This window comes from Panicum virgatum, chromosome 9K, assembly GCF_016808335.1.
Source record: "Panicum virgatum strain AP13 chromosome 9K, P.virgatum_v5, whole genome shotgun sequence".
In the NCBI taxonomy this organism is placed as follows: Eukaryota; Viridiplantae; Streptophyta; class Magnoliopsida; order Poales; family Poaceae; genus Panicum; species Panicum virgatum.
The window spans coordinates 27,127,823-27,154,443 of record NC_053144.1 but is presented as its reverse complement, the minus strand read 5'-3'; the positions used below and the strand labels follow the sequence as shown (position 1 = coordinate 27,154,443).

At 47.7% G+C, this 26,621-nt stretch overlaps 1 protein-coding gene across 6 annotated transcripts; it reads right to left on the bottom strand.

The window, feature by feature from the left end:
* Nucleotides 1-397: 397 nt before the first annotated feature.
* LOC120651059 (transportin MOS14-like) lies at nucleotides 398-26,621 on the bottom strand. Of its 6 annotated transcripts, XM_039928403.1 has the most exons (30): nucleotides 26,292-26,620; nucleotides 26,141-26,145; nucleotides 25,875-26,036; nucleotides 24,901-24,978; nucleotides 24,726-24,788; nucleotides 23,837-23,884; nucleotides 23,611-23,757; nucleotides 22,879-23,010; nucleotides 22,182-22,222; nucleotides 21,942-22,033; nucleotides 20,549-20,676; nucleotides 17,404-17,479; nucleotides 17,199-17,319; nucleotides 17,025-17,124; nucleotides 16,806-16,887; nucleotides 16,626-16,708; nucleotides 13,825-13,944; nucleotides 13,588-13,639; nucleotides 13,163-13,318; nucleotides 11,699-11,822; nucleotides 11,508-11,589; nucleotides 11,343-11,431; nucleotides 11,194-11,268; nucleotides 11,043-11,097; nucleotides 2,880-2,999; nucleotides 2,708-2,800; nucleotides 2,476-2,621; nucleotides 2,045-2,222; nucleotides 928-1,235; nucleotides 398-822 (listed from the first exon to the last, which is right to left on the bottom strand). In XM_039928403.1, exons 3-29 carry the CDS (start codon nucleotides 26,001-26,003, stop codon nucleotides 945-947), a joined length of 2,901 nt encoding a protein of 966 aa, XP_039784337.1. In that variant the 5' UTR covers nucleotides 26,004-26,036; nucleotides 26,141-26,145; nucleotides 26,292-26,620; the 3' UTR covers nucleotides 398-822; nucleotides 928-944. The 6 variants fall into 6 exon arrangements, 5 of the variants coding, with proteins under 5 accessions (XP_039784337.1, XP_039784341.1, XP_039784339.1 ...); XM_039928407.1 differs by lacking the exon at nucleotides 11,194-11,268; XM_039928405.1 differs by lacking the exon at nucleotides 26,141-26,145 and having other exon boundaries at nucleotides 26,292-26,616.

Genomic DNA, 26,621 nt, shown 5'->3' with positions numbered 1-26,621 from the left:
TCGTGTGGGCGCGTGTGCCTGCCTGCCACCTTATCGGTCGGTGTCGATGATCGCCGGCGTCCGGGCTGCGTGCTCGTTCGACGTTACGAGGGAGACATGGACGTTACTCGTGTCGTGTCTTGTCGTCTACGACGTTCAAGTCATCTCAGGTCTCCTGAACCTCCAGATAGTAGGCACGTGTTCAAGTTTCTGCATGCCTGATCATCCCCCAAAAAACTGCGAGTGACCGAGTCATGGCTAGCACGCAACGACCGGTTTGTTTCAGAAAACGGCCTTTCCTGGGCCACTGGACCATACAGGGTTAGTTTGAATGCGAGATATGCCATGCCATTGTGCACCACGTGCGGCGCTGCCAGGTTGCTAATTAATAAAACGTTTCTTCAACGAAAAAAAAAGGTTCAAACGCCTGCCCTCGATAAAAGGACAGCTTAGCGTGTTTATTCAGCAAGACAGAAGGCGATCACATTTGGGGCTCATACAATCGCTATAGTAAGTATACATGGGATCGAGAGAACAGAAACAGGATCTTCCTGAAACCCTTCAGCAGTCAGTATAACAAGTATACAAAATAAAATTGATGGCCACCTCACTCTACAAAAAAGAAGCTGGCCGGCCAACGTAAAATCAGGCCCATGGTAGATCACCATTCCGTGTGATCTGCCGGTATAACACTGCTTTCGAGATAATACAACACAACTTCTATCCCCCCCGCATACACAATGTATGGCACATGTACAAAGGCGGAACACGAAAGAATTACAATGGCTACTGACCTATCTATGCTCTAAACAAATCTGAACTGTATAGCGCCACAACTCAAGCCTGTATGAATAAAAAAATAGCGAGATGATGTGAATCTTGCATTAACGCGGACTGAAAATGGCTTTCTGAACTGAAAACATGCATCAAGTGGGCTTCTAAACTTGCCTTGCAGAGACAGCCAGTTATGACAGCTGTTGTGGAACCACAGTGAAGGTCAAATCATGAGGCCGCAAGGCACTTTGAACCAGGTCTTGCACAGTTTTATTTCGTCTACAAACATCTGAAATTTCTCCAAATCTATCTGTTATGGTATGAAGACTAGACCCAGATGCAGCGTCAGATATGATGTTCAAGAAACGCAAGCGTTCTGCATCTGTTAGAGCTTGTGGTGGTATAAGATTAATGCTTTCCCTCGCCCAATTCAGCATGTTCTCACCAAAAGCTCTGCTAAGTGACAGCAGAACATAAGATACCTGCAAAATTCCATGCAAAAGGATATGAATACATCCAACAACTATCATCATGTTACCTTGCTTTGCTATGAGTATTTTTTAGCAGGATTACAAGAAATTACCTAACTACGGCCACTTATGGCAGTATAAGTAAATGGCTAGCTTTGGCAAAAGAAAAATCATGGATAACTATAGCAAACCAATATCAGAGTACAAAGGTCCATGGTCTAGTCAAGTTCCAGGCCACCACAGTTAGTGATTTCATGCCTTAAGCAAGACTTTTAACACAGTACGACTCTGACACTTGAAACAGACTGACCAAGTCAGTAGAGTGTACATACGTAGGCATGAAAATAAACAAAAATATTTGACATAACAGAAAGTAAAAATAATGTGACTTATTTACACCTGGGATGGCACAAATGCAACAATCACCATAGCAGTCTAGAAAAAGACACAAACTGCATGTAAAGTAGCAAACCAGTCTAGCAGGAGGCTTTCATTGTTTGCCTGTATACTCATTTTTCTCTATATTCTTATAATGATGGATGGACAAATAGTGACTAAATAGAATCTAAATGAGCTAATTCACCAAGGAACTGACTTTCCGATCCAAAATGTTCTTATGTGGTTAAAAGGGTATTGCCAGTAATTTTTGACCAAACAAGAAACAAAGGTTTTTACAATATTTTCTTCAAAAAGGAGAGCAATATTTGCTGTTTTGTACCAATTTGAATAGAACATTTGATAATACAGGAGAATAACTGTTCATGCCTTTCCAGAGTCTTGATGTAGAGCAAAAGAAAACACCATATGGTCTTACAACATACCTCTTCCAAACGACCAGATGGCAACGCTCCTGTTAAGGCAGCAATCATTATTCTAGTAATGGTTGCACCACGCTGAAGTACGATTGTGTTAATAAATTCTCGGTAATTCCCCCCATCAGATGAGTTTGGAAGGTCAAAGACGTCAGATAGAAAAGACAATATTGATTTACATGCTTCCCTGTTACATAAAAGTTAGGCAACAACATTAGACTTCAATGCCGTAAAATAAAACGCAGAAAACAGAAATATGACTTCCATAGATAAAGCGTTTGAGCAAGGCTGCTAGATGCTCAAACTTGGATCAACTCTGAAATGCTTTTGATATGTAAGAATAAGGACCTTGTTGCTGTATATATAGAGCATTTCAGAGCTGAGCCAACTCAGCATCTTAGTCTTCCTCAAATGTACTTTATCTTCAGGCAGGCCATTACCTGTGTTGTATAGTTATACCAGCCATTGCACAGTCAACCAATCTTTGAAACATTTCTGTAGGTACAAATAGATTGGGACAGTAACGAATACATCTTGACGCTAACAGATAGCAATCATCAGCTATATCTGGTCTAGCTGTAAAATCCTGAAAATATAGGCAGTGCACTTCAGTCAAGTTATCTGCTGCCAATATGTTATTGTGACCTAGAAATGAAAAGCAAGAATAATTACTTGAATTGTTCTGAGAAGCTGAACTGTATGGTTGAAAAGTATTTGTATCAAGTTAGTAAGATAATCCGCACAAGATGGATCAGACCCAAATATCTGCATAGAAAAGAATTGTCAGAGAGAGGAAAGACATAGTTCAAGTTAATTAGTTGGTTCCTTGAAAAAATAAATCAACCTTGATAACTTCACTGGATAGGTAAAGGAAGCAAGACTGCTTGTGTTGTTGGTAAAGAGTTTGGATTTCTTCAAGCATTGCACCAATCGTCATTCCCATGGCCCTTCCACATGTCCTTACCTTCACCAGATAAAACATGTTAGCATGAGCCAGCGGATAATGAATATCCGGATGGTACTTAAGTACCACATGAGATATTTGTAATATGCTTGTTCTTCCTAGAAATGAAAAGCACAAATTTATAGCAAAACAGAGCTTATTTGCAATATCCTCCAATATTATGGGCACAGCTTTATTGATGCGCAATAATAACTGAAACAGTAAGCTACATGTACATGATAAGGTAGGACTAGGGATAGCACGAACAACCTGTTCGTCGCCCTCCCTTTGGAAGCTCTGACTACTTTTAGGGTTCTTCTTGCTTCATTACAACAATCCGCTAGGCTCTTATATACAGCCGACTGTAACCAACTAACCTACTAACTATAGCTAAATAACGGAAGTAACCAACCGAGAAGAAATAGCTAAAAAACTAACTAATCCTATCTTGATGGTGTGCCCCTGGTCCAGGCTAAGGCGCATGCCCATAACATTTCTCCACCCCTTCAAAAGTACAGGTCGTCCTCAAGCTGCAGTGGTGCTCAGAACTGGAGACAGAAGATTGATGTAGCCTGTTGGTGAAGATAGCAGCATGGAAGAGCAGAAGCCACACACTTGCTGGCTCAGGAAAACAGCACACGTGTAGCAGCACTGTAGAATCCACTGGCCCAATCCTGTTGTCCCAAATTCTCGTCTCAATGCCGAGGGCGCCCAGCTAAAATTCATTGATCGACCAGGGCATCGCGAGATACCGGACAAGCCATGATAGCCACAGCCGACAGCGAATTGGATCCCAACGCCATTCCAGCCTGAAGGTGGCCGCAGCTTTGGTGGTGCCAAATCTCGTCCAATGAGCTCAAGGTCTGGTTTACCCGTATCGATGACGCCGGCAGAGTCTGGCATGTCCAGCAGATGCCATCGGTGTTGATGCCATGAGAGACGTAACAGCTTGGGCTGTCACTGGAGTTGACGATAGTGGTGATGCTTGTGGAGTAGCAGGCTGGGCGTTGCCACGTGATGCCAACCAGGCTTGTAGCTCCGCAATGATACTCACGTCAGGTGTTGCTGCCGGAGTTGCCGCTGGTGTAGCAGCCTGGTCATTCATCAAGATGTGCACTGAAGGAGGTGATGTGCACTGAAGGAGGTATTGATGTCGCTGATGGTAGGGAAGAAGACGTCGGGACCAATGTTGCTGTCAGGCCCGAAGGTGAAGATGCTGCTGCCATGGATGCGGGGAAGATGCCTCGGCCGTCGAGGGAGGCAGTGGTTGCGATGCAGCGGCAGCCGTTGCCACCGGTAGCGACGATGGCTGCATACCAGTGAGTGCAGCCTGTGGCGTTGATGATTCTAGCCCAAACCGACAGCTGATAGCGTTGCGAAGCCCGGCCACGTAGGTACGCCGATGTTTCGCTCAATTTTGCAATCCATCTTAGTGCCAGGCCTTTCATATTGAAGGAGGCAACCCATACATTCTCATCTTCCTCCATGTCCCATGCATCAAAGCACTAGTTGCAATGGTGCATCCACTGCAAGGGATAAGAACTCCCATCATAGGATGGGATGCGGCAATTGGGGACTCCCGTCGTAGTTGTCACGGAATGGAAGTGCCCAGCAGATGGACGTAGAGGGTGAGAATGTTGCTGCCGCGGCTAGTGACGGTGACACTGACTTGATCGGCAAAGTCGCTGCTAGAGGCAAGCTGTTGATGACGCATCAGCCCCCACGTCGCTAAAGGATGGCACCCAGGCCACCAGGGCTGGTGCTGCAGCAGCTGGAATCAGCAGTGAAGATGGAAGTGCTGCTTGTTGGAATATAAGTGAATTGCCCATCTCTCCCCATCAGCTTAAGCTTTTGGATTGAATTAGTTGGTGCATGCAACTCAATATGGTATCAAAGCCAGAGGTCTCGAGTTCGAATACTGGTTAGCGCAAGAAATAATTGCTGCTCTCTCCTATTCCACGTCTGAGGTCTGAGGGAGCCTCCATGTGAGGGGGGTGTTGGAATATAAGTGAATTGACTATCTCTCCCCATCAGTTTAAGCTTTTGGGTTGAATTGGTTGGTGCATGCAACCCAATAATGTTGCAGACGGAGAAGGTGCTATCACAGTCACCGGGGTAGAGGATGTTGGGTTCGGTGGTGTGTGTGTTGGCGGCAGCGGCGCTGACAGCGCTGGTGGGTCCATCTCATCGAACTTCCTTTGCATCTCCTCTATTAAGGCACGGATGTCACAACAAAGAACTCTAGCCTCCCTAATGGTTTCTGTAGGAGAGAATAATGCATGTATTCCTCCAACCCTAGAAGAGTGGGTATATATAATTCCTATACATGGGCCTCTAGATGGGCCTCTATACACATGGGCTCAATATACTCCAACACCCCCCCGCAGTCTGAACTACCGGCGCAACGGTGTTCAAGACTGGACAACAAGAAAGATGACACCCCCCGCAGTCTGAACTACCGACGCAGCGGTGTTCAAGACTGGATAAGAAGAGAGTACAAAGGGCAAATACCCCCCCCCCCCCCGCAGCCACAACTAGCCACCGGCTACGTTGAGGCTGGATCGAAACTCCGAGAAGGTCGAGGAGAGCAGCCCCTTGGTGAAGATGTCAGCAAACTGGAAGGTAGTCGGGACATGGAGTACCCGAACATCGCCGATTGCGACTCTGTCGCGCACGAAGTGTAGGTCGATCTCCACGTGCTTCGTCCGCTGATGCTGGACGGGGTTGGTGGAGAGATACACGGCGCTGATGTTGTCGCAGTAGACGAGCGTACTCTTGCGAGCGGGCTGTGGAGCTCCGCCAAGAGCTGTCGTAGACAGGACGCCTCCGCCACGCCGTTAGCGACAGCCCGGTACTCCGCCTCGGCATTGGAGCGAGACAACCGGCTGTCGCTTGGACGACCAGGAGACCAGGTTGCCGCCCAGGAAGACGGCGTAGCCGGAAGTGGAGCGACGAGTGTCCGGGCAGCCAGCCCAGTCAGCGTCGGTGTAGACCACCAACTCAGCAGAGGACGAGCAGTGAAGCACCAGGCCGAGGTCCACGGTGCCACGGACATACCGGAGGAGACGCTTCAGCGCAACAAGGTGCGACTCCCGGGGATCATGCACATGGAGACAGACCTGCTGAACAGCGTAGGTGAGGTCCGGCCTGTTGAAGGTGAGGTACTGTAAAGCGCCGGCCAGACTCCGGTAGGAAGTAGGATCAGCCACCGGATCACCCAGATCAGCGGACAGCTTCGCCTGAGTGTCGACTGGAGTGGAGCAGGACTTGCAATCAGTCATCCCAGCCCGCTCCAGAATATCGAGGGCGTACTGCCGCTGGTGAAGGAGAAGACCAGACGGTTGAGGGTCAACAGTGACGCCCAAGAAGTGGTGGAGCTGACCGAGATCCTTAATAGCGAACTCCTGCTGCAGAGAGGAGATGACACTCTGAAGCAACTGCTGACTGGAAGCTGTGAGCACAATGTCATCGACATATAGCAGCAGATATGCAGTCTCATTCCCACGGCGGTAGATGAAGAGAGACGTGTCAGACTTGGCATCGGTGAACCCCAGTGTCAGCAAGAACGTGGCGAACCAAGAGTACCAAGCCCGTGGAGCCTGCTTCAGTCCATAGAGAGACTTGTTGAGCCGGCAGACCATATCCGGACGACTCGAGTCCACAAATCCCGCAGGCTGAGAGCAGTAAACAGTTTCTGACAAAGTGCCGTGAAGAAACGCATTCTTCATATCCAACTGGTGCACAGGCCAAGTGCGCGAGAGCGCAAGCGAGAAGACCGTGCGCACCGTAGCGGGCTTTACGACCGGGCTGAAGGTCTCATCATAGTCCACACTAGGCCGCTGAGTGAACCCCCGGAGAACCCAGCGAGCCTTGTAGCGCTCCAGTGTGTCGTCAGCCCGACGCTTATGCGTCCAGATCCACTTGCCAGTCACCACATTGCAACCAGACGGACGCGGCACGAGGTCCCACATCTGGTTGGCAAGAAGAGCCGCGTACTCCTCTTCCATCGCGCGACGCCAGTGAGGATCTGCCAAGGCGTCGCGAACAGAGTAGGGTACCGGAGAGACCCGCGGCTCTCCCTCGGTGGCGGAGAGTCGCGGCCTGGTACGCCATCCGCCGAGTCACCATGGGATGGATATGCCGAGGATCCCGATGGATGACCGGCGGGTGGTACACCTCCGGCTCGGCTCGAGAGGGAGCCGGAGGAGGCGGTGGCGGCGACGGCTCCGGTGTCGCAGGAGCCTCCAGAGCAGGAGGCGGTGCCGGTGTCGACGCCGAACGACGCCGGTACACCTGCACCGGCTCAGCGTACCGCTGCGGCGCCGGGTTCGGCGCCGGTACACCTACACCGGCTCAGCGTACCGCTCAGGTGCAGGGGAAGGCACCGGGGCCGCGCGTGGCGCTTTGGGAGACACCGGGTCCGTGCGCGACACGACCGAAGGTCCGGGGGCCGCGCGTGGCGCGACCGTGGGCACCGGGGCCGCGCTCGGCGCAACAGGGATCACCGGAAGCGGTGCCGGTGCGCCGGGAAAACCTGCAGGAAAAGGACAGACAGGTAACGGTGGCTGAACTACTGGGTCAGTCGGAAACAGAGACGCCAGCTCGGGATCAGAAGAAGGTGTGGAGGAGGTGGAGTAGGGAAAATCCGACTCGTCGAAGACGACGTGTCGGGAGATCAGAACGCGGAGAGAGGTTTGTCATAGCATCTGTACCCCTTTGTGGTCAGGGGAGTACCCGAGGAACACACAACGAGTCGAGCGTGGCGCTAGCTTGTGAGAAGCGGTGGCGGAGGTGTTAGGGTAACACGCACACCCGAAGACCCAAAGGTGGCCGTAGCGAGGAGGGGTACCGAAAAGAGCGTGGTGTGGAGTGGGAGCAGGAGAAGCAGTGGATGGAAGGCGGTTGAGCAGGTAGGTGGCGGTGTGGAGGCTCTCAGCCCAGAAGCGCGGGGGGAGAAGCCTGGATCAGAAGGGTGCGCACGACGTCGTTCGTCGTGCGAATCATCCGCTCAGCCTTGCCGTTCTGAGGAGAGGTATACGGACAAGACATACGCAGCTGAACACCCCGAGACAGGAAGAAAGACCGGGAGGTGGAGTTATCGAACTCCCGCCCGTTGTCACACTAGACGGCCTTAACGGTGAGGCCGAACTGAGTGGACACCCAGGCAAAGAAGTGGAGGGTGGGGAAGGTCTCAGACTTGGAGCGCAAAGGGAAAGTCCAAGAGTAATGAGAAAAATCATCAACAATGACCGGATAATATCTATAGCCAGACATGCTGAGTACAGGAGATGTCCACAGGTCACAGTGAATGAGATCAAAAGCATGCGCAGCATGCGAAGAAGAAAAAGAAAACGGAAGTCTAACATGACAACCTAACTGGCACGCATGACAGAGGTGCTCAGCAGGAGCCCTAGTACATGGAACATCGGTACTACGGCGGAGATGAGCCAAAACGTCGCGGCCGGGGTGACCAAGCCGGCGGTGCCAGGTGGTGGAAGAAGGCGTCACGGTAAAAGCAGAAGACGAAGAAGCCGAAGGCGAGGCAGCAGAAGCAGGAAGCCGAAGAGTGTAAAGGGGCCCCGGGTTGTCACATCGGAGCGGACGCCGAGAAGCCGAATCCTTCACAGTAAGACCAGAGGAGTCAAATTTGATAGAACAGGAGTTGTCAGCAATAAACTAGCGAATAGAAAGAAGGCTGTGGACCATTTGAGGAGCAACAAGAACATTAGGAAGACGAGAAGCAGAACCCACGGCGGTGACAAGAAGGCAAGACCCATCACCAACCATGATAGAAGAAGGACAAGAGGGGTGTGGGGGTCGGACAGAAGAGAGGATACCAGCATCGAGAGTGGTGTGGAACGAGGCACCGAGTCGGCGATCCACTCGGTGCTGGTCGGCAGCGTCAGTCCCATGGTGCTGAAGGACTGCGCCAGAGCGGCCTGGTTCCACCCCCAGGCCAGGTCGGCTGCTGGCTGGGCTGAGCGGGCGGGGTCCAGGACGGCGCGAAGAGTGGAGCAGCGCCAGTGAACATGGCCGCCGGCTGGAGCTGAGGACGAGGCCCCTCTCGGAGCCTGGAACGGCCACATCGAGATACACCCTGACCATGGGTTGCTGAAGGATGGCCAGAGCGTACCTCCAGCGACAGGGGCAGGAGCGGGAGCCGGAGCCGGTGTCGGCGCGCCCCGACAGCCCCCACCGGTACCGGTGCTCCCAGAAGCAGGGCCACCAGTGCCGCCACCACCACCACATCCCCCTCGCCGGCGACGTCCACGCCCCCCCCCTCCTGCGGTCTGTCCGGCTGGAGCAGCACCAAGGAGGGAGGTGGCAGGAGCAGCGGAGGAGGCCGGTGGAGCAGCAACGAGCGCGGCGGGGGCGGGCGAGGACGATCCGGGCGCGAGACCCCAGGTGATCTTCTCGAGGGCGAGGTCGTCCCGGACCTGCAGAAAGGTGGGGAAGGGCCTCTGGCGGGCGATCCAGCTCTTTAGGTGGTCGTAGGTGCTGCTCAGGCCCCGCAGGACATTGAGCACCAAGACCAGATCGGACACCGGATCCCCGAGGTCGTGAAGAGCATCGGCCATGCTCTTCATCCGCCGGCAGTACTCACCGACGGAGAGGTCCCCTTGCACGAAGGTGCGGAAGGTGGCGTCGAGCTGGAGGACGCGGTACTCGGCATTGCCGAGGAACTGCCCCTCGAGCGCCACCCAGGCCTGCCGCGCGGTGCTGCCGTGGGTCCTGACGAGGTCCTGGAGATCTAGGGAGATGTCCCGAAGATCCAGGACATGGCGACACTGTCGAGGCGTAGCCAGGCCACATCCCGTGCCTCGATCGGCGAGTCGACGAGGATGTGGTCGTCGAGGGCGTAGCGGCAGAGGGTGAGGATGACCTGGTCTCGCCAGCGGCCGTAGGAAGAGGACGCGGGGTCGAGGAGGACGGAGACCAGGGCCCTGATGTTCTGGACGCCGGCGGCCTGGAGGTGGAGCTGGGCGACCATGGGTCGGTCGGGTCGTACCGGGCTCCAGATCCAGCAGGCGGGGCCTGGTGGGAGGAAGAGGCGCCGTGCTCGGGGTCGACGGGCTCGCCGGAGGAGACGCGGAGGAAGCGCTCCGCCTCGGTGACCCGGAGAGCGAGGGCGTCGGCCGTGGCACGCTCGCGCTCCCAGGCAAGGGCAGCCTCGCGGACCCGCTCCTGGGCTGCCGAAGCCTCCGACTTGGCGGCGAGGAGAGCCACGGCGAGGGTGGCGTCGGCCTGCTGCCCACGGAAGGCGGCGGCGACGAGCGGCGCATCCGCGGGGGCCATCCCGAGGCCCAACCACGCGGGATCGAGCGCGGCAGCGTCGGCGGTGGCGGCCTGCTTGCCCGCAGCGATCGCAGCGCGGTGGGCCGCAGCGGCAGCGGCGGCCGCATCACCGGCCAGCGGCTGCAGCAGGGGCTGCAGGGGGGCGGTAGCACCCCCCACGCCCCCTGCGCCCGCGCACCCTGCGCCAGCAGTGGCGGCGGCGGCGGCAGGGGCGCTCTAGGCAGCGGCGGCGGCGTCCGTGGCTCCCCCCGCGCCCGTGCCCGCAGTGGCGGCGGCGGCGGCAGGGGTCTGCAGGGCGGGATCTGGGCCGGGAGGAGGCAGGCCGCCCGCGCCGGGAGGGCCTGCGCCGGCGGCTGCGGCCATCGCGGCCGCGGGCCTCCCAGGGCGCGCAGCGCGGCTGCAGCAGAGGAGGGGAGGGGCCAGGCGGCGGCGCCCAGCGCGCCCGGCGCAGCACTCCCCGCGCCCGGAGCAGAGGAGGAAGGGAGGGGAGTGAAGGAGGAGAGGGGAAGGGAGGGGGCCGGCGGCGCTGGCGGCCGGCCGGCCATGGCCGGTGGCGACGGGTGCTGCGGGCTGGGAGGGTGGGAGGGAGGAGAGGAACCCTAACCCTAGGCTAATGATACCATAATGAAGGGAATAATTGCTGTATTCCTCCAACCCTAGATGGGTGGGTATATATAGAACCTTTACATGGGCCTCTAGGTGGGCCTCTATACACATGGGCTCAATATACTCCAACAATATCCATGAAAAAATAAGCTATAAACTTACAGCAAATTTGCAAGATCGACATACTGACTCCATGGTACGTGTATCCCATGCTCGCCTGTGCATAAGAGTATTTTGATAAAGTATGAGTTCATGAGATCATTCATGTATGTAATAAAAACTTCTGTCAACAACTCCATGGTACACTACTTACTGATCAAAGATAGTTTTGAGTATTGGCCAATATCTATTTACAGCTTCAGCAACTACTGCTGGATGTTTTACATTGCTGGAAAATTTTGGAGGATTTAGTAAACAAACATATTTTTTTATGGAAGACATTTGTAAATGGAAGCACACCACCTGAAAATGCTCGATAAGCGGTCTATATGTACGGTTAACTGTCGAGCAGGGATTTGTTGAAGAATTTGATCACCTTGCTGGATTAATTCCTTTTATCATAGTAAACGAATTAGAATGGGGTACACAAGCCCCAGGACCAATAGACTATCAAAAATTGCTACTTACTTGCAAGGGGTTGATTACTGGCTGGCAGATTAACTCCAGGGCTGTTCTAGCAGATTCTGGTGGAAGCGTTGTAATAACCACACTGGTCGAAGTGTATCAAAATGCAATATTATAGCATGTAAGGTGAGTGCTAGAGAAAACAAAAAAGTTATACAAACAAAATAGCTAGACTAGACTGAATGAATCATAACCTTAGGGCTTCAACCAAATGCAATGAATCCTCTGAAGAAACTTTATAACCACCAACTCCACTGATTGCAATATGGTATATCTGGAAGAGGCCATCCAAGGACCCGGCAAACTTTCTCCTACAGTCTTGTCACCAAAAAAGGATGAACTAAATAAATAGTAAATAAATTATGACATTGCCATCAAAACATAACTCTAGGCAAAATTCGGAACAAGCACAAGGTCTCCCCACACAATTCAATGACATTTCAGGATTTGCCACCGGATGTGATCACGTCGGTGAGGCAATGGTGTGACAAATCATGAATGGCAATTAATAGAATGGCCCATCTCAATTTTTACTACAGTTACAGGCAATAGTTGTTAATAGGATATGTACAAGGACGCGACGACGTTTGTCCGGACATGTGATGACAACACCACTGACTTTCCTATTAACATAGGTCTACACCAGGGGTCAGCATTGAGCCCTTATTTATTTGCTTTAGTGATGGATGAGGTCACAAGGGATATACAAGGTGAGATCCCTTGGTGTATGCTCTTTGCTGATGATGTGGTGCTAGTTGACGAGAGTAGGGCAGGGGTTAATAGGAAGTTAGAGCTGTGGAGACGCACGTTAGAGTCGAAAGGGTTCAGACTTAGTAGGACCAAGACCGAGTACATGATGTGCGATTTCAGCGCGACTAGGCATGAGGGGGGAAACGTTAGTCTAGATGGAGAAGTGGTGGTCCAGAAGGATACTTTTCGGTATTTAGGATCGGTGCTACAAAAAGATGGCGACATTGATGAAGATGTTAGGCATAGAATTTCAGCTGGCTGGTTGAAATGGCGGCAAGCTTCTGGCATCCTTTGTGACAAGAGGGTGCCACAAAAGGTAAAAGGCAAATTCTATAGGACAGCAATTCGTCCGGCGATGCTATACGGTGCTGAATGTTGGCCTACAAAAAGGCGACATGTCCAGCAACTGAGTGTAGCAGAGATGCGGATGTTGCGGTGGTTTTGCGGGCACACAAGGAGGGATAGAGTCCGGAACGAAGTTATTCGGGATAGGGTCGGAGTGGCACCAATTGAGGAGAAACTTACCCAGCATCGGCTGAGATGGTTTGGACATGTCCAACGAAGGCCTCCTGAGACGCCGGTGCGTAATGGGGTTCTTGAGCGGGTCGATAATGTAAAGAGGGGTAGAGGTAGACCTAAACTGACGTGGGATGAGTCGGTTAAGAGAGACCTTAAGGATTGGAATATCTCTAAAGAGATAGCTTTGGATAGGAGCGCTTGGAGACTAGCTATCAATGTGCTTGAACCTTGAACTTATTTCTTTCGGGTTTCATCTCTAGCCTACCCCAACTTGCTTGGAAAAAAAGGCTATGTTGTTGTTGTTGTTGTTGTTACAGGCAATAGCTCAACAATACCAAGCTAGACTTATGCTTAAAGAAAAGACAATACTCAGCAGATGCTGTACATACCTTCACATATATACTTGAATGCCACAGAAGCAGCCGCAGCTGTATCCTCTGATGTACTCATACCCTTATTGAGAATATCAACTAAAGGTGGGAGAATGGATGATTCAGCTGGTGCAGCATCAATCCATTTTGAAAATGACCCAACGGTCGAACAAACTGCAAGTATATTTCAGAAGTGATTAGCAGTTCAGGTAAACTATTTCTAGCATGGTTATTATTCAAAAGCAGGTAACTAGTAGTGTCAAAGTGAACCGTAACTCAATAACAAAAATAATGCCACTAGGAACAAGTGGCTGTAACTTGTCATAAAAACAGTAACACCTTAATAGAGAGCTACAGGGCAGGCACAGCATAATAAATAACATAAAATAAAATAAAATATCGAAATCAAGGATTTCCGAACTATCTGTATGGTGAAAACATACCTGTTTGCAGCAACTGCTCATTGTGAGGAAGGCAGGGAAGCAGTGACATAACCTTTAGAAAACAAAAATAGCGCATGGTCAAAAACAAATAAGAATCCAGTGCAAACAATAGCAGGAAGTTCATCTACCAAGCACAGAAGAAGGCAGCTAGCTTTTCAGAGGAAGATGTTGTAGATAATCTAGTTAAGAAAGACAACAATCAACAGCATTATGGGTCACTCAATATGCTATCCATACCTGTGGTAAAATTTCTCTCTCTTCAAGTGAGACTGATTTCGCAATTGCTTGTATACAGAACAGGGCAGCCTCTACAGGTTGCCACTTGCTGTTCTGCTTAGTGTTGCAGCTTCCATATGCCTAAAATATAGAAGTGTAAATCTTTATTATTGAGAACTTATTAAACTTTTTTGTGCAAATCTGGGCAGGCAATAGTCAGTTTGGAAGACAACTAAAGCCTACTGTTAATAACAATAAATGTTGTTACTATCTAGAAAGGAGAGATGCATTGAAACTCAAGAGCAGAAGATGAGTGACCAAAGGTTTGGTGATTGCATGTTCTCCTGAGTATGAATATGATATGATAGCATAAGCAAGTGAAATTATTATAAAACGTTTATAGTGATCCCCATGTATTGTTCATTCATTATATCTCAAATTTGATTAACTCAACCGACAAAATCCATATTATCTGCACTATATAGGTGCCAGAAATAATGATTTTCTGTGACACATGATGCGCTCATGCACATGGCTATAAGGCTAGTTGTCCTCAAAATTAGGCAAGTATAAAAAAAACAAGGAACAGCAAAGAGTGGGGTTGAACAACTTATAGATGTTGCAGTAATGCAGTTAATTCAAACATTTCATCATTTAACTAAAGTAATCTAGCTCAGCAAAACAAAATTGAAATTCCTTTAATTGTAAATTTAAGGATTTGTCCAATATACATTAATTCCAAATAGTAATTCTATTTGGTACCCTAGTTACTGGATAATCTTCAGTCCCCGAGCCAGCCCTGCGCTCCCACCCGCCTATGTGCCTAATCGTGGTTTCCGGTTTTCCCGTGCGGCCTTTCCGCAGTCGGTGCTCGGCGTGCACCCCCCCCCCCCCCCCACCCCCTTCAATCTCAATTCTCTTACCGACTTTGCGGCCACAGCTATTGTCCAAAACATCTCCAACACTGGCAGCCCTAGGCCCTTGCTCATCGCATATGCAGCTCTCCAGAGAGGTTGCACATCCACCATGTGCCCCTCAACCAGGGTTTTTAAGTCGTCGCATTGGCGTACAGGCGAAAATCAAATCATGGTGTCTCAATCACTAGGAACCTCATGCGCATGGCCTCCAGAATCGTCGACTAGGCGGATATGGCGTCGTTTTTCCACTAGGCAGGCGCCGCACAGGCAATTTGGTGAATGGGCATGGGAAAAGAGGTGCCGCGTGAGGAAAAGGGGGCAGCGCGGCCACATGGGAACCGGCGGCGGCGACACGCGCGCAGAGGAGATAGGAAGAGAGAGGGAAAGAGAAAGGGCGGCGGTGCTGGCGGCAACTAGAATCTGTGGTGGCGTGCTGCTCCGATCCAGCCCTGCCTGCTCCCCAATCCCGTGGCTCCGGCCCGTCCAGTCGATTTGCACCTTCTTCCTCTTCTCCGACCAATCCAGGTGGACTCCCTCCACTCCTCCATTCAGGAGCTCTTGGTTCTTCTCTGACATGCTCACCTCTGCCTCCCTGTTGGCACCCCCTCCCACAGATGTATCACACAGACAAAAGTGCCCCTTCCTTTCCCACTCTTTCATTTTGCTCGGTTGCTAATGCTTTTGCCAGATTGCTAGTGCATCTGCTTGTGCTTGGTTCTCGGCTGTAAATCTGCATGCTACATGGAACAAGCCAACAACGGCAAATGGAAAGGAGGATCACTAGTACATGTGCTCCAGAATTGGAAGAAATATGTGTATGTGTATGCATATGCGTATGGCGTCACCTCACCACACACCTTATTCGCCTAGGCGTCCGGAAGGGGTTGGGTCACCGTGCCTCGCCCTACCGCCTTAAAAACCATGCCCTCAACCACTAGATCTAGGCATCTAGCTACAGAAGGCCCGGATCCATTGCCTTCCCAGGTGTAATGAGTAGCGCGAATGTCATCGGGTCGACATGGAGTTATATGAATCCTAGAACCTCCATATACTCTCTATTTGTCGGAAAGCCTAGAGCCCCCGGGGAAAGCACCTGCGGCCATGCTCTCACCATAGTGCTCGTGGGCAGCCTCAAGCTCTATAGCAAACCTGCGAGCGAGAGGAAGAGACAGGGAGGACAAAGAACTAAGGGGAAAGAAATTAGGTAGAGAGAGCACCGGTGGCAAGGGGGAGGGGGCAAAGCACTGAGCGCGAGGGGCAGGCCCACCAGTCAGCAGAGGATGGTGGAGTGGGAGGACGGACCTACCACCATCACCACCACCTATTCAGAATTTTAGGGCAGTAAAGAAATGCAGCATCAACAGTATGCATATGACCATTAATAAAATTTAAAACTACAGCCATTTGGATCAAAATCATTAAGAAAATTAATAGCAGACCTTACATACTTACAAGATGCATAAGTTTATATACTTATTTAAGGGTCCGTCTTTTACACTACATGCTTCATAAATTATGTAGCTATAACTGTTTATAGGTGAATAGAAATTGTATACAATCTAGAATGGTTCATAAATGTGTAGACATCATTCAAGCAACCCACCACATATAGTGTGGTCATACTGTTAACATCTAAAATAGTGTCAGTGGGGTACAAATACTATTTTGATTTGCAAGTTCTTGTAGCGCTACTGAGTAGCAATTAGGTCCATCGACCCTATACCCACACACAAAGAGGCCAGAGAAACCTATGTTTGAATACAGTCATTCTGTTCCCCTTCTAGTGAAGAAACTTCAGTGGTAGTAATGAGCACAAGATGCCAAAATAATTGAGAAACTAAACAAACTTCAAAATTCATTGAAGGAAAATGCCAAGCCAACATAGAGAGAAATAGTTAAAGTCACCTGAGCTAGTTTCGTGGAAAGTACTTTTAGTGTTGAGTCACCGCCGAGAACATCGGTTGCATCAAGTAACACATCACTAACAGCTGAAAAATGAATGTCTTAATTATGTTTTACATCTGTGCTGATCAAAATAGGCAAAATGGACTGATGAAACAAACTACACAAAATCAGGTACTGTACCGTATCTAACATGTCTGAAATCCCTGCAGTCCTCCTCTGAAAATGTGTGGTAGTCCTCAGGGTATTCAACTCGGGAACTGACCTGATCCAGAGATCAAAAGAATATGTGAGATAATACACATGAAATGAAATAACTCGGTGGACATTGCGGGTTCCTTTAGATGACAGATTATACAGGGATGACATTATACAATCAATCCTCAGTCCTCAAATACATACCAGAGACACCAGACTTTCAAATTTAGGACGGAATATTAGCAATCTTCTGTTTCTCTCAGCTTCAATTAGCACCTCAGATCCATATGATACATAAGATTCCCTAAAATATGTGAAGCATTGAGTCCATTGTTTCTCAAGTAAAGCACATGATGTTTAATCAGATTAGTGAACTACCTCCTGATCAGGTTACGCTTAAGACGGTGCCAGAAATTAAATGTCATAGAGCAAATGTCAAACTCCTGATGAGAAGTAACTTCTAGCAGTGCATTCACAATTTGAATGGAATCATCTGAACCTGTTAAAGTTCAAACATTAAAAAAAATAAATGGGACATGGCAAGAGACGAATCTTAATGGCGATCATAATCCATGGAATTTACCTGCTGCAATCAAGTCAACATAGGATTCACCCATGTCTGCATATAAACGAGCAATAGCTTTTACATCTTCTTCATCCTGAAAATGTGCCAAAGGGTCATAAAAAATATAAGCAAAACAACACTGCTTGTCTGTATGTTTACCAAGCACTCAATCTACAAACATATACAAAATATAAAAAGGGATACAAGAAGTAAACAAGTAAATATAATATGCATGTTGCATGCTAATGTTTCAGAAGTTACAGGCACTTTTTAAAATCAGTCACCTAGACCACCTTAGGTGGCCACCTAGCCTGTCTAATTGACACATAGGCACTAGGCATCAACTCACCACCTGCCTAGACTAACACTTCTTTAAACACTGTTTCACATGACATTAAGTTCTTTCAGAGTGAAAACTAAGACAAATATATCAGCTATGTGTGAAGTTTTCCATATATCTTTAGATAAAATTGCACTACCCCTGAAGCTGTACCGTTGTCTAATCACCTCCCTTAACTTGCAAGTTATTTGCCACCCCTAAACTTTGACTCTGTTTTCAACACTGGCCCACCACCTTTTGGCATAACAAATTGAGCTGATGTGGCATCAAGCATTTGGTGCTGCTCTCGACATTGGCATATTCACCAATCACCATCTGTCTTCATGTGTCCCTATCTCGCTGGTACACCCTTTTGGCTGATACCAAACCTGTGGGATACAGGCAACGGTGGTGTCCTGCCGGCCTATAGTTAAGCCTCAATGGTGCCCCCAACAGTGCAACGGCAATCTGACTACATCCCAACCTGCAAGTACAACCCAGCCCGCCTATCTCTGACTTGCATATCACATCCACTCATGGAAACCATGTTAGATGCAACATATGCTGTGGACCCATCTGATTTAACTTAATGCCAAATCAGCCATAAATTAGCAGATGCCAAAATCACTACCATGATCCCAACAGCCATTCTGCATTCATCATCACGACCCCAAATCCTGGGTCAACAATTAGGGCCACATTGGCCGAGGAGGATTCCCCCACCCCATCCACTCCCCACGGAATTGAGTAGTCACGATATGCTGGAGATGATGGGTCAGAGAGGTGGTCTGTTCCTAGTGGATCTTTATCTACCACGGCAGGGAGAAGATAGACAGAGAACATGAAGAGAGGCAATGAATGCCAACATGGTATTTAACAGCGTCAATGCCACATCAGCACCATCAGACAAGTTAGAAGTGATTTAGTCAACATTGCAAGAGACGTTAAAATTTCAGCAACTAGTGGCACAAGTCTCTCTTTAATTTTACCCTCTATTATTCATATGGCCTACTGGTATTTTTCTTTATCGTAGGATCTTCTCTAAGACCCTAACTGTTCAGAATATTTTAAAAGGTCATTAGTTTTAGTTAATTTAAATTGCATACATACAATTGATGACTTCAGAAACAAAATTAAAATGGACCTTCAAAAGGTAAACTAACTTTACCAGCCTAATTATTATTTTTTTCTCGAATAAGCAGGAGAGCTGTGCATCATTGTATTAAGGAGGAAAATAGATCCAATTACAAAATCATCTCCCCACCTTGGATCAGAGTGACGAGAGGACAGGTTATGCTAGAAAAAGACTGTTACATAGGAAAATGAAAAGGAGGATCTGACCGAAACCTAAACCAAAATGCTAGGAATCCTTCCAAGCTCCAGGCCAGCAAGGCCTTTTGCGCCTCCTACTATCCACAGGTGAGCTTCATCCTTGAAGGCTTGCAACGGGGTCTGAATGCTAGGAGCAGATCCATCAAACACGCAAGAGTTACGGTGTTTCCAGAGGATCCATGCCCCAAGTATGACCAGCGAATTGAAACCTTTCTTAGCATGTTTCTGTACTTTCTTCCAAGACTTCCTCCACCAAGCTGCAAAGGAGATCGCTCCCCAGGTTGGTACCAGACCTATGTTGCACCGATTCCGACACGCATATCGGACACGACGATACGCCATATTCCCCAAAATGCCGATACGGCGACACAGAAATATAGTTTAATAATAATTAATATTTATAATCACCTAGGCAAATAAAAAGCAAATAGGAACTCATGAAGCATTCTGGGTGGACTCAACAACGAATACCGAAGGGATGGTGAAGCTGGAGCAGCAGAAAAAGAAAAGGAACTCATATTGACTGGAAGGAGCAGCACCAGTGGTGGCTCAGGATCGTTGATCCGAGCTGAGGAGCAGCCATGCCATGCTGGCGGTGCATGGATCTGAGGAGCGGCGACGGCACAACGCGAGAGAAGAGCCGGCTGCGAGTTCTAAGGGGAGTCAGGGTTGGGGGCTCCTCGCCCACGGGCTTGCGGCGGCGCTCAGGGCCTCCTGCCCTAAGGGCGAGCGGGAGCGGTGCCTCGGACCTCCTTCCGCGCAGGCAAGCAGCGGCGGCGCCCCGGACCTCCTCCCCCGCGAGCGAGCGGTGGCAGCCCCCGGCACCCCGGACCTCCATTGGCGCGCCAGCTTGGGGGCGCGACGAGGAGGTCCCTCTCCCTGGTGGTTTCCTATCGGCTTGTCGGCTGTGCTGACGCCACGCCTCCCACCGTGCTACGCGCGAGGTAGAGGCCCGTGCAGGGGAGGCCGGCGTGGAGGACAACGAGGCAGCAGAGGGTTATCGAGGGAGGGGCTGCTTTGGTGGGCTGGGCCGTATCGTGTATCGACACTGCTTCGACACTCCTTCGACGCCGTATCGGCGACGTATCAGTGTCGGACACGGTGTCCGACACCGACACGTGACTTCAGCGGAGTATCGGTGCAACAGAGTACCAGACTAGAGAGGTTCTGAGGCTGCAGGATGTTGGGGTTTAGGTTTAGGTTTTTTTTCTAAACCAAGACTGTTCAGATAAACTAAATTAGTTTTTTTCCTATCTGCCTATTTCTAAGAGGCACATCGCAATGAAAGATAACCAAAAGAGAGCTAGGCCACTCATTACTAATTTAAATAAGAGCACTAGCAGAATATTTGAACTTTCCTGAATTGCCAACAAAGTACATTAGTCTATCTGAGTAGTGGGTATATGTGCAAACACGAAGATTGAACATGCATTAACACTCAAAACATGATGAAGGGGAATTTGGCAAACAGATATACCGATAGTAATGCGGAGTATGGTCAGAATGCCATACCTTAGATGGATCTTTGAGCAGCTCATTCAGACCCATAATACGAGGGACAAGAATTTGAATCAGCGGCAATTGTTCAGCGGTAGTACCAGAGCCATAAGATACAGTAGCATGTATCAATTCAGATGTAACTGGTAATTAGAAGGTTAACTATATTAGTAAGCTTCCCAACAAAATCAAAGACATCAGAATCACTGAGACCCTACTGTAGTTCTATGCACACTGTCACAGCTACCCTCCTACCAATGGATAACTAATACAAGGTCTATCTCCACTACACCTATCTGAAACCTGCGTTAAAACCTTCCTGGTTCTATTACCCTCTTGAGACACATGCTGAAGTTGATTTGATTATTGAAGTGTAGAGAGACAGAGAGCTGGGAAACACCACACACCCTAACGAGGGGGGGTGACCTTATATATATATATATATATATATATATATATATATATATATATATATATATATATATATATATATATATATATATATATATATATATATATATATATATATATAGCCAATGTGGCTTGGTATACAAGGAATACAAGGCAAGTATATAACCACAGCTATATACATATTTAATATGAAGCTTGTTGGACCCTCATTGAACTCATGTTGAAAATATGGAACCAACACAACGTGCAGTGGTTTGGCTAGAAACTTGAAACCTGAACTAGGTTCCAATATAATCCTGCTTAAACATGAAGCATGTTGAATCCTGATACCTGTTACCAGTTACATAGCAATTTTAGGGAATAGGTTACTGTGTGGTTGCATCCAGATAAAAAAGGGTTATATTCTACTGTTCCTTTGCACTTGACTATATACACCCTCCATGCAGGAGAAAAAATGTTGAGGTGATACCGTGAATTTCCTTTGCACTTTGAAGCTGAAAAACTATCATGCATTTTCTTTGCAAATAGGAACTATTTAGATCTGGTCAACACTCTAGTAGATATCTATAAACGGGCACGCATTCATTTGCCTTCAAAATTGAGAAACTTTGTAATTTTATCAGGATGTCTATATATATTTGATGGAAATTCACGGTAAAACTTGGACTTCAAAAACTGTCACTGTTTATAATATCACTTTAACAGATGAACACCACAAAAGAATAATAATTATACGAGCACTGCAATATCTTGGTGCATAGAATCTTGATCGTGAAATAATTACTAAACATTAAGAATATAAGCTGAAAGATATTTCAGGTTTTGATGTTCTCAGCAACAGAATTAAGTATAATCATGGTACCAAGACCAGAAAATGGTCGCAGAATTTCATATAAAACTCAATTGGTTATACGTGGCAAAAGGAAGAAATGTATAAGCTAACAAAAGGTAAACAGCCTGAATACAATAGAAATTACAGGCATATGCAAAACAATACCATTTACAGCTGCCTCCAAAAATTGATCAGAGTTCAATGAAGAGAGTGCCATATGGACCAAAGGATGTGATGCAAGTTCAGAAGCAGAGATTCTGGCAGAAAAGAGATTTTAGTTAGCTCCAGAAGTCAATACTGCTAAGTGCTAACCAGCAGTGGCGTAAGAATAGAGTGAAACATATTACAACAGCAGAACAGCTATAGTTTCAAGGAATGACTGTCAAAACACCAGAAACTTCATACCCGTGACAGAAACGAAGCCAAGAAGAAAATCCCTCCAAAACCTGCAAAGGAGCAATCAAAGTTAAACTTTAAACGCAGGTTATTGTCTCACTGCTGAAATGTATCTCAGAATTGTAGTTATGTTTCAGAAAAAGGACATTAAATACCAAATTCAATGCAGCACCTCACAAAAGATAACATGAAGATGTGGTATTTGCTGTATGCAACAATAGAAAGGTCGGTCAACTCACATTTGAGTTACCTTATACATAATGGACATCACATTTTTCACATGCAAAAATAAATGGACAGCACATTATATACTCCTCTTGGTTAGATACTGTCTCCTAGAGTTCTAGTGCTGTGGCCAGAATATGTATAAGCAGTAATGACCAACAACTAGAATATGGCTCCCAAGTTATTAGGGAGGTTGCAAGCTCCTTGGGGAAAGCTATTGACTACCATCAAAGTAACTGAAGGACAACTACTAATTCATGGAAGAAAGGATAGTAGCACCTAAAGGACCAAATCATGGAAGAACTTTGTAAATGCATGTAAGAGAGCAGGCAGGAAATCAATAGCTAAGCTCTTGCTAAAAAATTTGAACGTGCAAGCACAACTTGCTTTATGCAACATAAATCCTAAGGGGTTGAGGTATTTGAGAAGACACCTAAGGCTTAGGATCATAAAAGGAAATGTGGATAAGGACGAAACTTACCTGTTCTTTCAGCTGATCAATAGCCATACAAGCAGTTAATAAACTAATGGCAACATTTGCAGATGTACAAAGGTCACTCTCAACCTGTCTGCGCCTTTCAGGACGAGCTGCAATTTTATAACTAGAAATTTCCTGTAAGCACAACAATGGACAAAGTTCAATTTTACCAAGACCAACACACTACATAACAATATATTAGTCTTATGCACGAGTCATTGTTGGGAACTTAAAAGTTACATGAACAAATCTTTGTTTAATATAACACTATGAGCAAGAAGAGTATCTAACATAAACGCCCAGGTTTGCTACAAAGATCTAGTCATCCATTGTTGGGCCGGGCTGGTTTGCACTGATTGCATGGGCATCCTAGATCATGCTCTTGGTATGGGTGGCCATAGATCTGCAGATCCATGGAAGAAGAGTGTAGAGATTTGGATAAGAGTGGGGTGGCAAGATATGACAGAAGAGAAGCTAATTTTGACGGAAGCAATATAAACATTACAGAAGTATTCTTTCAGTGGTTTTTAGACCAGAAAGCTTTGCAAAACTGATTTTTCTTTACTAAATCCCATTGTATGTACAGAAAAGGACCACCATTTTCACTTTCCATACAATCATTTTTTATTTTGTATGTGTGTATGTGACGATGGTTAGGGGGCAGTGGCTAAACACCATTCTGTAACGTAGGAGTCTTGGTGTTTGAAAAAAAAAGAATGAAGAACATCTATGTACCTGTGGCAAAACTATCAGCAGTTCAAGGAAGCCTGGAATAAATTCTGGATGAGCTTTCATCTCATCGCTTAGCCAATTCACAATTCCACCAGCTCCCCAGTCCTCTACAGGTACATGCACGGCCAGAGCAGCAATTGCAATACAAATCTGAAGATGATACAAAGAGTTGTAGTGTCACAATAATTGTGTTAACATTTAGAATATCTGCTTAATCCTATCTTTTTACCTGTGTTCTTACTTTTGCTGGTCCCTTATTAAACTTTTTCAGCAAAGCCTGCAAATGCACCAAGTTAAAAATGGAATGCAGCAAAGCTCTTAAAAAGGTCAACCAGATTTTATAACAAGCTAAAGAAACCAAGAGGCCAAGATATGAGAACATAGTATATACATTGCAATAGAGCTCCAAAAGCTGATTTTACTTGATAGCAAAACACAAAGAGGCACAAATTATATCCTCAATTGTTCTGGTGATCAACCCCAAGGTAGCGGTAGGTCTACCTCGATATTTCCACAGCAGACGACTTCCAAGGTTGTCTGTTTGGCAGGCTTTGAAGTGATAGAAAGGCCTCAAAGGTGTTTACTGCCCAAAAATATAAATGCGCCCTTGTAGTAAAAACTAATTTACTAAGCCTTGGCTTGATGATCAACTCTGATGGCGTTGGCCCCCTACTAGGAGTGAGAGAAATAACTAAGGGCTTGAGAACAGAAATAATTTTCAGTTTCAAAGTCTGTAGCTGTAAATTAGCATGGTTTGATGCAACTAGAGTCTTTGTAGATTTCTGTTCACTGTTTCATTCTGTAATCACTTATTGCTTTCTTTCAGAAGTCGGACTAATGACTCAACTTTTAAAATATTTCAAGATATGAAAAATAATATGGTATAAAATCATTTTTATGTGTTCCATTTTGTACAAATACTATATGATATTATTATTTTTCTCAAATGCGCAGGAGAACTGCACATCAATATATTAAGAAGAAGATACTATATGATATTATTAAGTCGCCTTTGAGGTTGCAAACCGCAATAGAGCTACAAAGTGGCCTTAGCTAACTGCTTTCCGCAATTTATAATATTGATACTCTGTAAATAAACTTCATAAGATGGTTCTTACATATAAAGAATCCTGTAACGATCGGAAAGCTCCCGAGGGTAACTCTTCAAAGTCCCTTTGTACCTACAAATACCATGGGATGGTATTCAAGATTATTAAACTCACCAGGAGAACTGAGTTAAATAGACATTCCTAAATAGTTCATACAAATTATAGGCATGTCCCTTCTTTTTACCTTGCTTCTGAGGGTCTGAGAACAGAAGATGAGAGTTTCTAAATTACTTCTTTCATCATGAAGTAAACTGTCAGCTACCTGCATGTGTAGGATGGGGAAAACACTCAAATATGATAGAGTTGACAACCACGTATAAAACGGCGGCAACATGCTACAATGTAAGAAAAAAATCATCTAATCCAGAATAGGTTCCAAGCCAAAAAAAAAGAAACTCTAAATTTTATACAAATACACTATGTGCCAATAGTAGAGCAAGAAATTAGAGAAGACTCAAGCGAGCATCAACTTTGGTGAGTTCCCCACAAGTGGTGAATGCACACATTGTCAATGCAGAACTCTACACTTCATGTCTTAAATCACTTCCTAACAGCAGTCACCCAAAACCATAGATAGCCACAGCAACATATCACAGCCACCCATTACAGGACACGAATTAAATTCATTCTGTCAGTAACATCCGCATGTCCCATTAAATCCGCATACGAGTCCTAAAATACACTTGAATGAAGCTAAACTTGCAGATTGGCATCATCAGCATTCACTAGAAAGTAGCAACCTAACCTATATGGAGCTGACAGGGTTAAGAAACCCTAGCTAAAAGACCATGTCTTAGAGTTTTCCAAACTAATGCACAACAAGACTAAATCTATCCTGCATTACCCATAGTCCCATACCACCAGCAGCCTTGAGCTGCAGCAGCCACAATGAGCAGTGACCAGAGGATCAGCGAAATCTAATTGAGTCCCCACCAACTCCTACGGCCCTAATTGCACACTAGAGCTACAGAACCCCTCCCAACACTGGTAAAATTCACCCTAGTTCAGGCTGAGTTCACACGAAATCCCCATATCCCACTCTGTGCCCACCCAAATTCACAGCCTCTCACTCCCGGAATAACCGGGATACAAGAACCAGCCCTCACCCAGCTCAGGGCACCAAGGAGCGGCGAATCGAATGGAGAAGCAGGCACGCACCTGCCAGGCATCGAGCGTGTGCTGGAACTCCTGGAGCCAGCGGTCGGCGGCGGTGCGGATGCTATCGTCAGGGTGGTGGTACAGCGCGGCGAGCGCCTCCTTCACCGTTGCCATCGCCTGAGCCTCCATGGCAGCAACGACCCCGCCCAGCCAGTGGCGAATCTAGGATTTGATGTTAGGGAGGAAAAAAAATTAAATACCACAATAGCTATATAAAATGTCTTACGTGCAGTAGCAGGCAGCTGTACGAGCAGCAAGCTAATTACCTTGCCTAGTGGTCATCGGGAGATCACCAATCCCAACAAAATAATAATAATAATCAGTTCTTGCCACAATTCCAGAAACTAGAACTCAACAAAGGAACGAACGATTCACCGAATCAAAGCCGCTTCATGAGCAGATCTAGGATGCTCTCACCTGGTCCGGTCGCAGTCGTAGATCGCAGGCCGCAGCACGCGCTCCGCCTCCGGCCTCCGGCGGTGCCGCAGTGGTCGCCCAGTGTTCTGCTCCCGTGCTCCGCAGCTCCGGCCTCCGTGCGGCCGTGCCCTCTGCAGACGCGGAGACGCCGCCGGCCCCCGGCCGCCGGCCGCACCCGCACGCTCCCGGTCCTTGGCGATGTGCGCGTGCCTCCAGCCGCTAGCACCTAGCAGTAGCAGCTCGTAGCAGTCCTGGTCGCCCGCTCCCAAGGCCCCAAACCCTAAGCGAGTCGTGACTCGTGAGCAGGTCGTGAGGGAGCGAGCGAGAGTC